The 16927-nt window shown below is 36.5% G+C and overlaps 1 protein-coding gene across 1 annotated transcript; it reads right to left on the bottom strand.

Moving 5' to 3' along the window:
- Positions 1 to 9342: 9342 nt before the first annotated feature.
- Positions 9343 to 15724, bottom strand: LOC131928045 (uncharacterized). Its single transcript, XM_059283949.1, has 4 exons — positions 14745 to 15724; positions 13978 to 14171; positions 10936 to 11041; positions 9343 to 9758 (listed from the first exon to the last, which is right to left on the bottom strand). The coding sequence occupies exons 1-4, from the start codon at positions 15645 to 15647 to the stop codon at positions 9591 to 9593; spliced, it is 1371 nt and encodes a 456-aa protein (XP_059139932.1). The 5' UTR covers positions 15648 to 15724; the 3' UTR covers positions 9343 to 9590.
- Between the last annotated feature and the right edge of the window lie 1203 nt (positions 15725 to 16927).

Here is a 16927-nt window from a genome sequence, read left to right as displayed (position 1 = left end):
TTAGTTTTACATGAACAGTTTCCTAAATACAGATTTTTCTGACGAAAAAAGTAAAAATATGATAAACATTATTATCTAACGCTGGAGTTAAAAGGGCAGCAGTGTGATGAAATTTGAAAATTTTTGAATGAAAAAAAAATTGACCCAAAAATATGTTTTTAAATTTCTAAAAAAATGTCAATTGAATTACAATGCTACTGCGTTAGTTCAGTGACTCTGCAAAGAACAATCTAGTCCAGCCCCAGATGTCACAAGCCTTCTCCTCATTTGTTACCCCCTCCTTTTTTTCCCCACCCCCAGCTTCAGTGTTTCTTCCAAGCATCTGACCCCCCCCCCCCCCCCGTAGTAAGTCTAACGCCCCCCCCCCCCCCTCCAACGAAATGAAATTATATAGAAAATATTTTTTTTAAACTGTCCGCCCCTCCCCCTGGAAATTTTAGCCCCCCCCCCCCCCGAAAATTTAGCCTCCCCCCCCCCCCCCCTAGAATTGAAAAAACGTTTGGAAGAAACATTACCCAGCTTCTACCCCTGACATTGTGTCATACAGGTTTGTCTTTGAAAAGCGGAAGGAACATAGCAAGTCCCCATATCATTGGAGTGTTTTAGTTTTAGCAATGGCAAAAATCAATGGTAGGCAAAGTGAACGTGTTTGACTTAAAATATGAAAACGAAACGTGTTACATTTTTCGTCTCTTGACCAAGGATATTGCAGTTGTTATAGTAATGAAAGGGTTAATTTATCTTGGGTGTAACCAGTGCCTGCGCCAGGTTATTTAGCGCCCTAGGCTAAACTTATTTAAATGCCCCCTTTCACACAAATTAATTACTAAAACATATGTGTAAGAAAACAATTAATTAAAAGTGATGTATTAATTTATTATCAATTGCATACACGTTATAAGTAGACATCAAAATCAAATTTTACTTGCCTCCTTCGTCTCAAAAGTTTGTACTAATTCCTTCAAATCCAGTTTGCAAGCATAATCCCTGTTTATTGAAATTGTTGCTAAGTCCACGAATCTAGTTTGTACTTCACGACATAGCCCTCCACCCCCCCCCCCCCCATCCTTAGAAAATTTTAAGTGCTTCCCCACCCCCACACCCTTCCGGGAGAAAAAAAGTCTGAAAAAAAAACACTGGAAAAAATACTTGTAGTGTTAGGCTCTCTGCAGCCCTCCCAAATTGAGTTCCAAACCGGAACTTAACTGTTTTAAGCTTGACTGTCTTCAGTTATAATTGTAAAATGTCTATATTGTGTGATTATGTAATGCTTTTTTGTTTTTGAAAAATAAAATGTTACGAATGTTATAGATTACAGCCTGAAATTGTTATATATGAATCCTTTAGGAGAGGGTGAAAAATATGAACAGACAATTAATTACATGTTTACTTTACGACTAACACTGTATATCTAGTAACATTATAAATTGCAATCTACATCGACTACTGATGTATTTGTTTTTCAACTTGGTAATGCTAAAAAACCTATCAAACTGTTTCGTTTAGAACTTAAGCGCTATATAATTTGTACAATAGCAAATAATAACGTTAAGTTGTATTTATATGTAAGCGGTCAACCTAAGGTAAAGGAATTTGAAATGAATGTAAAGTTAAGCAACGAATTATCTCCCATTTGAAAATACCAAAATTTCATTAAAGGGAAATGACTTGCACATGAATAGCTAAATTAACCTAGTGTACATAAGACATGCCTGAAAAACACAGTAAAACGCTTTAAATTTAATTACGTAATAATTATAATAAATCATTTTCATTAGCTGTGTAAACTTGTAAAACAATATATTTTACCCATTCAATACTTAACTGTAGGTGGTTTTGTTTTAAAGTTTAAAAACGTTAGCTTTATTATTACATACTTCTAATAAATTTTGAAGACACATTCTGTTTTTCAGGGTCATCATACAAACATTAGTAATAAATTTTGGATCCCTTACATAAAGGGACGCCTTTCAAAAAATGAAACATGGGTAACTGTTTTAGACATTACTAGAATTATTGATTAAATATAAGGAAATTTAATTTGAGAAAAAACAAAGTTTACGGGTAGTTATAAATTCCATCCTATTTAATATTATATATTAATAATTTAAGAGTGGTAATATAGATTCCAAAAAAACTAAAGATTTTTCAACTAGAGAACGCCCACCTTTCTTTGTAGTGTGTTCCGTACTGAATTAAAATTATCCAACTTACGATAAACTCGACTGCTCGGTATACTCTTCTACATTCACAACACATTAAACTACGATACCTAAACATAACTTGACTCGATGCTTCATAACTACGACACCAACTCGTTCAACTTCACCAAGCTCTACAAACGGTACTCCCAATCAACAATTTCACAGGACCTACTACTACACTACTATATAATTCAATACCTTAATAACACAAGAATTAATACTCCCGAACTTTAGAACTACGATACTTCATCACCTGCATCCTCATTTCTCTACTACCAATCAGATTCCACTAGACTTTCATCTACAAAAAAGCCTAATAAAAATTATGACACTTCGATACTTTATACCTACAAAACCATATCAGCAACAGTCTTCCGCCGTTACTCCCAAATCTAAACGATTCATCAAAACTTACAAAACAATTACAATACTTTGAACACCCCGTCATCACAAAACTATGTACATCAGGACAGATTTCTATTTCAAAGTCAGAGAAAACGAGACTTTCTAACCCTATTAAAATTAGATAACCGTTTGAAATATTCGAAAATTAAATTACGAACTTATTTAATCGTTTTCTACATCATGTGACACCAAACTAAAAAGGCAAAGTGACTGGTAAAAAGCCTCCCGACCTTTCAAATTAGGAAGATGGGGTTGCATTTTAACCATCACGAATAAATATAGGCCTATATAGACCTAATTCTAATTTTGGGGTGGGGTTGCAAAATTGATAATTCGTTCTGGGTGCCGAAATAGATGGCTACTCCTTTATAAAAGTTATTAATTGAACCTTTTGCGCCCCCCCCCCCCCTAAGGATGGCGCCCTAGGCGACCGCCTAGTTCGCCTTATAGGTAGCGCCGACCCTGGGTGTGACCAATGGTGAAGGTATGGTATGTAGTAAGTAAAGGATCTGATGGATTTTGACTTTTTGTGATAACTTTAATAAATATAGGCATGCATTTTCATACGTTAAAAGCTGAAAACAGTACTCGAACCTTTTCTACTTTAGAAACGTTATTTTTTAAATTTATCCATACAGTGTTTACAAAATAACAATAAATTTATTATTTTTGCAAATTCAATTTTAAATATTAATGTCATGAAAAATCTTGTCTTTAAATTTTTTTAAAGAATTGTTTTTTTATAGGCGAATTACGATATGCTTAATGTTTATAATTATGAACGTTATTAAAAAGCAACTAGCATTCAATCGCGTAGTCAGGAATTTTAAATGAAGAAGCTAAAATATTAGTTTAACATACACAGCTATACACCCCCTCCTCCCGTTTAACAAAAGGTACGCTAATGATAGCCATCATAAACCGGATCTAATTTCAAAAGCTCACTACATAAATTGACATAGCGTTTGTTAATTAACTACACTGATATATTTTAAAATTTCTGTAAGATTCTTTACTGTTTTCATTAAAAACATCGTGAAGAAATTAAAATAAAATATCAAGCTAAATTAACTGAACGGCGAAACAAAACTATTTAAAATTATCAACTAAATTTTTTAAATAATGGATGCTGCAAAATAATTACTATCATTAAATGTATATTGTAAAGTTATAATGAGCTATCAAGCAAAATGAGTGTAAATAATAGTTTTACAGAATCAACAAACATGAGTCAGGTTCTACAACTCAACACAATGAACCAGTTCATTTATTCTTTTTATCTAACCTAGGATGGTTTCAGTTTTATAGACAGAGCTAAACTCTGGCTGGCCTCTAACTACGGGTGATACCATTACAAGAATACTAACATGTTTTGTCTAGTTTTAAAAAGTAATTAACTCCGTTTTATAAGAGAATTTTCATTTCTAATTTAAGCGTGTGATCCAAGCAACAAGGTAAATAGCTATATATTCATACAACTATTTTTTGTGTGCTATTATTGATTTTTACATTTTTATTCAACACACATCTCTCATTGAGTATGGAAATGTAGGCTATTTACTGTGCAGTACGACGTATAAGACTACAGGGAAAATTTAAAGACTCCCCAAATTATTCTGTTTAACTTTACGATATACCATATTTATATGAGTTTCCAACAGGTATTACTTCAAGAGCAGTGTCTACCCCCATACGTTTGGATAAACAATTTATATTTTTAAAAATGTATGCTTTATTGAATTTTCAAATGTTTGGAAACGTTTTTAGAGGTTCTGTTCATTAGCTTAAAAATATATAAACGTGGCTTATTTAGAAAATAATAATTAAAATAAACGATTCCAAATATTTATTTAACGTTGGATTATGTCTAAACGTGTCAAGAAAATGATTTCGTACATTTTAGTGCAAATACTGAAAACAAAAAGGACAATCGGATCATTGATAATGAGGTTGGACGTGTGAATTAACACTAAAATCACTATGCTGTTGGTTGCCGTTTTCATTTTACTGGCTCAAATTTGTAAGTATGGTAAAATTATTTACAACTACATATTAACAGGGGCGTAGCGAGGGGGGGGGCGGGGGGTGCGGACCGCACCGGGTGACACCATTTAGGGGGGTGACACCAAGGCAAAAAATAGCAAAATATATAGAGAAAAACTCGAGGGGGGTGCAAATCGAAAGTTTGAGGGGGGGGGGGGGGGGGTGCAAATCGAAAACTTGAAGGGGGGGGGGTGCAAATCGAAAGTTTAAGGGGGGGTGCAAATCGAAAATTTGAAAGTTTGTCCCTGGGAAGGGTCTCTATGCCTCTGGGGGGGTGACACCATTAAGTGCCGCACCGGGTGACACCCGACCTCGCTACGCCACTGCATATTAATATATGTAGGGCATATATATATATATATATATATATATATATATATATATATATATATATATATATATATATATATATATATATATATATATATATATATATATATAATTTTGCAGGTATATATTTAAACTTTCAATTTGAGGATTGTAAATCAACACACGTGATCTTGCATGTGTCTACTGTAAACCCTCTACAAAAAGTTAGGTTACAGACACTAGCTAAGTTGTTTTTGCCCGAAGACGATAGCGATTTTCCAATAAGCAGAATAGCCATCTTTTTAAATCCAAAAGTTCCGTCACCGCTGATTCATTTTGACGACTACAACTCCCCAAGTCAACTGCTCAACGGAATTGAAAGACTGGACGTTTTTGATGAACCTACAGCGATGGTGATAGAGGATATACACGTAAAATCCATGCGTTACTTTGAGGATTATGGTCTGGATCACACAGTTTCCTCGCGTGTAGTAGTAATTATTTGTGAAATTTGTATCTGGGAGCTTGACGTTGAAAGGAAGTACAAGAAAGATATTAATGTTTCAAAGTATGGCAAGTTTAAAACTTACTTAATATCAGTTACAGAATCGGAAAGTCGACAGCAAAACTATAAGAAATTTAAAAATATCGCGTTTATTTCACCCGCCGATGACTTGACTAGTAATCAATTTATTTCTATGACCATCTGCGGGCAGTGTACTGCCGGTTGGTTTTCGTTTAACAACATCGAGAGCTCACACAAATCGTGTTATACGTTTAAGTTGGTTGAGGTACTACTAGACTACTACACATCATCAGTCTACTGCAGATCTATGCAGGCAGAACTTGTTCTAATCGACACGTATGAAGAAGCAACAAACCTACTAACTGAGCTGAGGCGAATGTTAAATCTCACCTTACCTGAAGATGATCCAATCATTTTTAACACCAGGTCTTGCAGTAGTTATAAAGAAGGCATACAGTACTCTCATTGGGAAAATAAAAATACAATCCTGTTCGGTTTTTCGAAGATTAAAAACAACGAAGTTGAACAATGCTTAGTTCTGGAATTGCATTCAAATATAATAGAAGACGTTGATTCTTCGTTGTATGTTTATAAAAGCACAAATATTTCTAACCTGATTTTATGTGAATTTGAAGTAAACTTCAACCTATTAAAAGATAGTGACATTGGTGGTGTGACTAGAATTCATAAAGAAACCAATTTAATTAAGAATAAGACGGAGATTTTATACAAGCTGGAGAAGAATGTTACTAGAGGTACTGAAGAAACTAATACCGTTAAGGATAAGACAGAGATGGTAAAGAATGTTACTAGTGGTACTGGAGAAACTAATGCCGTTAAGGGTAAGACAGAGATTGTATACGAGCTGGAGAAAAAAGTTAAGATGTTTGAATGCGACTCTACCCAGCACGTGCCGTACTCACTCCGCTGCGACGGCGTGGTCGACTGCACCAACGCCAACGACGAGCCCAAACAAATCTTCAGCAACATGTGTTTCGACAGGTTTGTCTGCGACAATAACAAATACGACGAGATCTGCAACGCGGATTGTATCACTAAGGTTAAAAAATGCGCGGGTTCTGTTCAGTGCCGTGAAAATATTGAAGAAGAGAATTGTAACAGCTGTATGGAGACTTTATTCTTTGATGGGAGTTGTCTGCCCACTCAGTGGTTTTATAACGACGTGAACTATCACTTCAATATACTACGCAGAGATAAGGCTATCTCTTATATTAAGATAAAACAAGTTGAAGAGATACTATCTTTATGTAATGGGACGGAATGTCAACTGGGAAATGAAAGAAGAATAACAAAATGTGGGATAAGAAACGTGGAGCTTGGTGTTGAAGATGAGATTATCACATACAACAAATCCCGTAAGGTGGTAAAGTTGTGGGCGGCTAGGTGTGTTCATCTGAGAGACAGGATTACTAAGCAAAGTTTGGGATGCATGGAAGGTTCACATTTAGAGAATTGTGAACAATTCATTTGTGCTGATGGGTTTTTTAAATGCCCCATGTCGTACTGTATCCCGTATTATATGGTAAATGATGGAGTCGTTGATTGTCACTTAGGTTATGACGAAACTCCCGTAAGCTACCAAACTATTTTTTCACCTCATTTATTCCAATGTCGGCAGTCCACAACTCTACTCCACCCTGCCAATGTGTGTGACGGTGTTGACCACTGTCCGACAGGGGATGATGAGCGACACTGTTACGATAAATGTCCTACAGGATTCCAGTGCCATTTTGGAGTGACAGCAGTTAAAAATTACACCAACGTGGACAAAGAACATCTGTTTGAAATGGTAGATCGCAGAACAAAAGTTCTAGATTTATCTGGCATAGATCTTAGATCTATTCTCTTTCAAATTCTGGAGATCTCCACCAAGTTAATGGAACTCATTATATCTAATTGTAGCTTAAATGACACAACGTTAATTAATCTTTTAAATCATCTTGATTTCCATTCAAATTTGAAACACCTTTATTTTATCGACCTGAGCTTTAACAATATTTACACACCATCCATCATCAATAACTATGTAGTGTTAGATATCACACATTATAATTTCTCCCATACATCAATAGAAACCTTCACATTATCCATCAAACGTACTGAAGTAATAGACCTCTCTTTCTCAGACCTAAGCCTATTTACTTGTGAGTTTAATGTCTTTGATTTCGAAGGTTTATTTTTAATTGACAAAAACAACATTGAGGTTGAATATTTGAACCTGAGTCATACAAAAATAAACAACATTTCTTGGACGGAGGATTTAAAACACTTGGGCACGTTAGATATTAGAAACACGGAAATTGTTTATGATTTGACAACGGCAGAACAGTTACGAGAATTGACGATTAGTTCAGCCATTTATGGGGACAGCTTTAAACTGTGTTGTAGTGTATATAGTGGATATGGTATTTCTTCTCATATGTGTTTTGCACCTGATGACCCCATATCTTCGTGCGATTACCTCACCGGTGACGTCATAAAACGAACTTATCTTCTGGTAATTTGTGTAATTGGGTTAACGGGTAATTTGATTGTAATTGTTAACAGTTTGATGAATTGGGATAAAATGTTCATACAACGGTATAGATTTTATGTCTTAAATCTGGCTTTATCTGATTTGATAACCAGCGTTTATCTCACGTTGATTGTAGGCGCCAGTTTTTATTATCACGACATCTATGTCTTGTATGATTTAGAATGGCGAGACAGCTTCGTGTGTCTTACAGCTGGTGTCTTAGCTACTCTCTCAAGTCAAGCATCAGTCATGTTCACACTCCTTATCTGCATACAACATCTTAGCCTGCGTACGTTCCCTTCTACTGAACACCTGTCTAAAATGCACATCATCGCTTCGGGAATTTCCTTCTGGTTTCTTTGTTTTCTGCCTAGTTTGATCCCAATTTTTAACCCACACTGGCGCTTCTTCTCCTCCAATGCTATGTGTCTTGGTCTACCTTTTTACTCCCACCACCCAACCGGCTGGATTTATTCTTTTTGTTTACACACCATCATAATCCTTATCGAAATTGTAAGTATCTCTATTCTTAAAATAACCTCACTGTTTTTCGTTGATAACAATTCGAACCTCATCTCCCCAGGGGGTGGTGAGTTATACAACATTCCACCCGTGTCTCGTATTATTGCATCTAACATTCTCTGTTGGTTAACGATCAGTGTTACGGGGCTGGCTTCACCATTTGGAGTGACGTTAAGTCCACGGATTATGGGATGGCTGACTGTGTTTGTTTTTCCACTGAGTTCCGCTGTCAATCCAGTTCTATTTATAGCGCACCTTCTTCATCAAAAGTGGGTTGAATTCAAAACAAGAAGGTAATAAATAACATAAGCCTAGATGGTATTTGTCCTTCGTCCTCATTCTTGTTTAGAAAAAAATTGTTTTTAAAATACTATTTGTCATGTTAGACATGGACATAGATAAAATAAGTCTGATATATTTTTTAATATCGTTTAAGATCGTTTAAAAAAAACTTTAAATTTCTGAAAAGTTAAATGTTCAAAAAAAACTTTTTTTTACATATATAAAAACGGTATACCATCCAAACTTTTATATTTTTTCATTATATTTTACTTTTTTTAAATTTTTAATTTGTATATTTCAATATCGTGTTGTGTCGGTTCGTTGTAACTATGACGTATCTCTTCTATTTTTAAATAGATTAAGTTTTTCTGTCGCAATTAAAACGTTGACTTTAATTTTTCAAATTAACATATCAGAATATATCAATTACTTTGTGATTTTACCAACATACTAACATACTAAAAATTAAGGTAAAATCTATAAATCAAACAAAATGTCCACATTTTTTTCTGTTTTTATTGATAATCATGATATTCGATGATTCACCATGTGAAAGAATGATGGTTTAATTTCCTGTCATTTTCGCTCAACTAATTAAAAAGATGGATATATTTTTACATTACATGTTTAATTTACGTGAGTGATTTAAGATGGTATACAACGTGATTGCTTCTTTAAACATAGTTTGTAGTTTTCGCCGCGTTAGCCTAACCGTGTTAGTAAACTCGTGAACCCATAGTTCACGAGTATCGCATTCACGTCCCTAACTTGCAGTCGGTGCGGGGCTCGAACCTGGGCCTTCAGGCGTGTTGAGTTTCCTTCTTTTGTTGGATTTCATTAATAATTTACAATCTTCGAGCCTTTGCTTTCTGGCTTGAATCAGTTCTAGCACTCGCTGTTGTGTATGTGGACTGGCGAAGTGAGCCGAGACCTGAAATATAGAGTTGTCTTAGTGTTTTCTGGGCTCCTAGGAATGATCTCTATTTTTTAATGGACCCGGAGTTTGGTGCTGGTCTCTATAGTTTGTGTTGTCCCCCATATGTTGTGGTGGTCCCAACATTTTGTGGTGGTCCCTATATTTTTTGGTGGTCCCTATATTTTGTGGTGGTCCCTATATTTTGTGGTGGTCCCTATATTTTGTGGTGGTCCCAACATTTTGTGGTGGTCCCTATATTTTGTGGTGGTCCCTATATTTTGTGGTGGTCCCTATATTTTGTGGTGGTCCCTATATTTTGTGGTGGTCCCTATATTTTGTGGTGGTCCCTATATTTTGTGGTGGTCCCTATATTTTGTGGTGGTCCCTATATTTTGTGGTGGTCCCTATATTTCGTGGTGGTCCCTATACTTTGCTGTGGTTCTAAATTGTGTAATACTTCCTATATGTTGATGCAGTCCCATTATTTTTACTCTGGTCAATGTCTACTTTGGTGGTATCTTTATTTTGGGATCGTCTATCTTTTTAGGTGACTTCAATCATCTATTGAAGTCCCATTTACGGAATGTTTTTCTATAAGCTATCTTTTTGGTAGTGCTTATATTATGTTGGTGTCTCATGTTTATCTTTTGTGTGTGTGTGTGGGGGGGAGGGGGGCATATATTTTGAGTTTTTCACTAACTCTTAGTCAGGTTTCAAACGTATGAAGTAATTTCAGTCCATTGGCACCAGTGGTGTAGCGAGGTCGGGTGTCACCCGGTGCGGCACTTAATGGTGTCACACACCAGAGGCGTAGAAACCCTTCCCGGGGACAAACTTTCAAATTTTCGATTTGCACCCCCCACTCAAACTTTCGATTTGCACCCCCCCCCCCCGCAAACTTTCGATTTACACCCCCCCCCCCCCACCTTCAAGTTTTGCTCTATTTATTTTGCTATTTTTTGCCTTGGTGTCACCCTCCTAAATGGTGTCACCCGGTGCGGTCCGCACCCCCGCCCCGCCCATCGCTACGCCTCTGATTGGCACTGTTTCTATAGGGCTGGTAAGTAGGTTACCAACCAGTTCTATGGCTCATGCAGGTTTTATTGAGCTGTAGAACTGGTTGGTGACCTACTTACCAGCCCTATATTGTGTGCTGGCTTTGGACTACATTTCAAATGTCCATTCATCTTACCTTCAGGTGTAGCAGACGACGACATTTCTGAACGAATGTCTCTAAGGCTGCGTCAATTGGGTCGTCGTAATTGTCGATGTCCATCTCAAATTTGACCAGACTTCGGCTGTAGACAACACGGTTTAAAATAGGAGACAGGGTTAAGTCCCTTTTTGTTGGCTAACAGAGTTAATTGCCGACCCTTTTCATAGTTCATCTCTTCATCATCCTTTGCCTTTCGTGCTCAAGACACATGGGGTTGATGAAGTAGAGTTCATCTGCTTCAAAAAATCTCGGTAAATGTAGGGATAGTGTGGTCAGCACTATGCCCAGCCGTGAGACAGGTACCCATCAGAGGTGGGTGGACACATGAACATTCGAACTCGAGGCTTTAGCTCTCTAACCCTAGGCCTCACTGTCTCTCTCATCATATCATACTTAATCACAGACCGTAACTGACCTTCACCCCGATAGGTTATGTAATGCCAGTATACTAAACAATCATGATTTTCTTTGGAAACCCGTCTATTTACAACACCTGGCCACACCGCATATCCACCACCAACACTCCATTCACAAAAGAAATCATTCATTCTGCTACACATTTACATCATTTACCACAACCCCCCCCCCCCCCAAAAAAAAATAACCCGTTACTCTTTTTACTCGGCAAGTCTATGCATCTCCTATGCAAGAAATTACTACGTCAAAGAATTATCTCCAGTCAATTATTCTCCCCCCTCCCCTGATCCCACTCACGATTACAGTCCAGGTCCCATACAAGTTTGTTTTCACATTTTAGTATCCATGAATGAAACAAAAAGAATAATTAGTAATGTTTATATGCATCACATTATGTTTGTTCGAATATTTATCAGCCAGGCCGAATCTGAGGTGTTACAAAATGTGATTGAAACTCATGTATTTACTTTTTTTTTGGGGGGGGGTGGGGAGGGCGGGGGTAGAGGGGGGTAGTGTTTACTTGTGAATTCTATTTTTTTTTTACTTTTCCTCTGGGTTTTTTTAAACTGTTTTTAGTGTAGTGTGTTTCGGCGCCTGTTATCTTCAGTGAATGTTTCTGCTTTTTTTACCACGTGCATACACAAAAACTTGAGTCACACAAAAACTTGAGTCACACAAAAACTTGTGTCACACAAAAACGTGAGTCACACAAAAACTTGAGTCACACAAAAACTTGAGCCACACAAAAACTTGAGTCACACAAAAACTTGAGTCACACAAAAACTTGAGTCACACAAAAACTTGAGTCACACAAAAACTTGAGTCACACAAAAACTTGAGTCACACAAAAACTTGAGTCACACAAAAACTTGAGTCACACAAAAACTTGAGTCACACAAAAACTTGAGTCACACAAAAACTTGAGTCACACAAAAACTTGAGTCACACAAAAACTTGAGTCACACAAAAACTTGAGTCACACAAAAACTTGAGTCACACAAAAACTTGAGTCACACAAAAACTTGAGTCACACAAAAACTTGAGTCACACAAAAACTTGAGTCACACAAAAACTTGAGTCACACAAAAACTTGAGTCACACAAAAACTTGAGTCACACAAAAACTTGAGTCACACAAAAACTTGAGTCACACAAAAACTTGAGTCACACAAAAACTTGAGTCACACAAAAACTTGAGTCACACAAAAACTTGAGTCACACAAAAACTTGAGTCACACAAAAACTTGAGTCACACAAAAACTTGAGTCACAAAAAAACTTGAGTCACACAAAAACTTGAGTCACACAAAAACTTCAGTCACACAAAAACTTGAGTCACACAAAATTTTCAGTCACACAAAATTTTCAGTCACACAAAAACTTGAGTCACACAAAAACTTCAGTCACACAAAAACTTCAGTCACACAAAACCTTCAGTTACACAAAAACTTGAGTCACACAAAAACTTCAGTCACACAAAAACTTGAGTCACACAAAAACTTCAGTCACACAAAAACTTGAGTCACACAAAAACTTGAGTCACACAAAAACTTGAGTCACACAAAAACTTCAGTCACACAAAAACTTCAGTCACACAAAAACTTGAGTCACACAAAATTTTCAGTCACACAAAAACTTCAGTCACACAAAAACTTGAGTCACACAAAAACTTCAGTCACACAAAAACTTGAGTCACACAAAAACTTCAGTCACACAAAAATTTCAGTCACACAAAACCTTCAGTTACACAAAAACTTGAGTCACACAAAAACTTCAGTCACACAAAAACTTGAGTCACACAAAAACTTCAGTCACACAAAAACTTGAGTCACACAAAAAGTTGAGTCACACAAAAACTTCAGACGTACAAAAACTTGTGTCACACAAAACCTTCAGTCACACAAAAACTTGAGTCACACAAAAACTTCAGACGCACAAAAACTTGTGTCACACAAAAACTTCAGTCACACAAAAACTTGAGTCACACCAAAACTTGAGTCACACAAAAACTTCAGTCACACAAAAACTTCAGTCACACAAAATCTTAAGTCACACAAAAACTTCAGTCAAACAAAAACTTGAGTCACACAAAAACTTGAGTCACACAAAAACTTGAGTCACATAAAAACTTGAGTCACACAAAAACTTGAGTCACACAAAAACTTCAGTCACACAAAAACTTCAGTCACACAAAAACTTGAGTCACACAAAAACTTAAGTAACACAAAAACGTGAGTCACACAAAAAGTTGAGTCACACAAAAACTTGAGTCACACAAAAACTTGAGTCACACAAAAACTTGAGCCACACAAAAACTTCAGTCACACAAAAACTTGAGTCACACAAAAACTTGAGTCACACAAAAACTTGAGTCACACAAAAACTTGAGTCACAAAAAAACTTGAGCCACACAAAAACTTGAGTCACACAAAAACTTGAGCCACACAAAAACTTGAGTCACACAAAAACTTGAGCCACACAAAAACTTCAGTCACACAAAAACTTGAGTTACACAAAAACTTGAGTCACACAAAAACTTGAGTCACTCAAAAATTTCAGTCACACAAAAACTTCAGTCACTCAAAAACTCACGCACCACTGACCTGAAGTGCGTCGAGATATGTTGCAGCACAGCCGCCATTTTCAACTCATTCGTGTGGTCGTAATTGTCTCCAATTATCAACCGGATGTTGTGGATAGGTATCACCGGATCCAATATGGCGGGGATGGAGACAGAAGGATCCGAAACAAAGCCGTCAAAACTAAACACAATTTTCAACTTCTGGAATGCGTTCATCTGTATTGAAAAGAAAATTCTCATTCAAAGTTAGATGTTACATATTGACTAATGCAGCCATTGCTAATTGATATGTCTTACATTTTAAATATACCCGTAAGATGAATAAAAGGTTTTCTTGTAAGATTGGTATAATCGATATAGGAGATATTTTTGATACTGGGTGTGGTAAGTTCCCTTTCAAACCGGAAAGTCTACCTGGCAAATGAAGTAGAGTTCACTTATTTCTGTGACCTCGGCATATACAGGGATAATGTGGTCACTATATGACCAGCCGCCTTTACTTACCCTAACGTGAGTTAGGTACCCATCAGAGCTGGTTGGACTCAGGGACGGTCTTCTGCCTTGAACCGGGAATCGAACTCGAGACCTACGGGTTAGCAGTCCAGCTGCGTGGATAGGGGGTAAACGGTGAGGAAGAGGGGGTAATGGCGTGGTTTAATGAAGTAGAACCTCGATAGCTAGCAACTAGAGGTGAGTTTATTTCCAAAAGCACTCTTAAAAATCTCCAAGAAAACACATCAATAACATATTATAAAATACATGTAATGAAACACAACGCGATTTACTCACCAAGTTTAACCAAGCGCTTTTTGAGATTATATTTGGAAGAGGATAAAGAATTGTTACACCGATTTTCAGGGTTTCAAGTTTTGCATTGGAAGCGGACAGCGAGTTAAGCAGCCCGTAGGTCAGAAGAAAGTAGTCGATCCCAAGTTTCCTCAAGCAGTTAAGAGAAAGGACCCCGTCGATCAGAGAGATAAAGCTACGCGGCAGAACGGTAATCGCAATGAAGGACGGCTGAAAAAATCCTTCAATCATTAGAGATTGCAGCGTTTCCTTAGACGATAAGAGCACAGTGGTCACGATTTTGACGGCCTCAACGACTCCACACTGTAGAAAGGGCATCCCAAAATATTCTAGGTGGTCAAATTTGGACAGCTGGCGAGTCAGAATGCGAACGATACTGGAAACAGTGTTCGCTCTCGCGTGACGTAGCCGCAGGTCGGTTATTTTTAACGACGTCAGATGTGTTGGATGTAAGAGAGGCAAAATTTTCTTGAAGCAGACGACCACATCCATGCAGTTGATCTGGTTTCTACGGTTCTGGCAGCTGATCACCAACTTCCGGAAACGTTTTCCGTATATCTTAGCGTACGAGTAAGCGTTTTTCCTAATCCCAGACTGTCGCATGCAAGACAGCTTTAAGAGCATGTTCTTCCACAACCGCGGCGTACCGTGGATCAAATCCCGCCAAGACTTACACACAGCTGCTGCTCTTAACAGATCGTAGCTGTCGAGAAGGCTGAAAATATTTATCAAGATGTCTTGAGGCACCCGGTCCGGCAGATACGCGACCTTTGAAGGAGTATTTAATTTTAGATCGTACCTCTCTTTGGTCTGCCCGAACTCCGGCATGGTTGTAGCACTAGTGATGACGGTCTTTCTAAATCTTTTCACGCTGCTTTGATCCATAACAGAGGTGGGACTTGACAGTAAGAAAGGCGATAGAAGCAAAACTTTTAAGATAAGAATCCCCTCACTGTTTGATTTAGCTTGACTCGATGAACGCTTACAAAGTTGCTGCCTTCTCTTGTATGGTGCAAACCCGTGCAGAAAGGTGTTTTGTGTAAAAATTTTACTGGAGCGTATGCATTTTATTTTATTTCGTTTATATCAGTAAAATAATGTTGTGATATAAAGCCTCGGCAATTATTATACGTATCATACATTTAAAACATTCTGCTCCTAAGAGCTATTTTGATAGATGAAATAAGAGTTTTAAATTTTCAATCCCTACATAACTGTTTTGATTACACCTAACACTTTTTTTGTTTGTTAAAATTTTTCTTATTTCAATCGGTAAAAACTAGTTATTTTAAGAAATAAGTCCTTATTACAGATATATTTATTGTGTGCTTTTGTTATATGTTTCATATTCGCATAATTAATTTAATGTCGTATACATTATTATTGTAAAACAAAGTAATCGACAGCTTTTGTCTTCAACTAATACTACTAATATTAAAAACTGTCATGTACATCATTATTTCAGTTTAGATGTTTCGGTTTATTTTTTTTTATTATTATTTTACTCTTAAATATATTAAGATAAATAACATGGAAGCAAATTTAGTTTTTCATTAACGACAGTCAAACCTCTTGATTTAATTATTGTACAAAGTAAAATAAACATTTATTTATTTATTTGGTTTATTTAAAGTCATTGAATACTAATAGCGTTCTGGATTGACAGAATAGCTAACGTATACAATTAAATAAGTGATTTATCGTGATAAATTCAAGCAGTTTCTAAACGCGAAAGACATTTGTGCATGGAAACAGCGTTGTGAATAAGAAATAAATCTGCGATACTTTCAATAGAATATAGTTCATATACAACACTTTTTCGTAGTTTTTCTCTGCAGTTGCTATGGTACGTTTGTAGTTAAACACAATAAAGGTTACGTACCTGATAGAACCTTTTAATAAAAGACACTGATTTACATTCATGTTGACTTTTTATATTATACGTAATTAAAACATCATATATCATCTTTCAAACTGGTTTAAAATTGTTGACTTTTTATATCATCTAAGGCTTTCAATCTACAGCTAGATTGAAATAAGATTTAAGTTCTCGGATATGAAAATGCAGTTGTATTCATTTAAAAGTAGAACAAAGAACATTCTATAGACAAGTCTTTTAGGCATACGAATAGCCTTACGAGATTACATATTGAATTTTAAATGTG

The sequence above is a fragment of the Physella acuta genome, unplaced genomic scaffold, assembly GCF_028476545.2.
Source record: "Physella acuta isolate Inbredline_101_S28 unplaced genomic scaffold, ASM2847654v3 ptg000090l, whole genome shotgun sequence".
NCBI lineage: Eukaryota > Metazoa > Mollusca > Gastropoda > Physidae > Physella > Physella acuta.
Note: the sequence above shows the minus strand (reverse complement) of the source record. Positions and strands in the feature narration are given on the sequence as shown.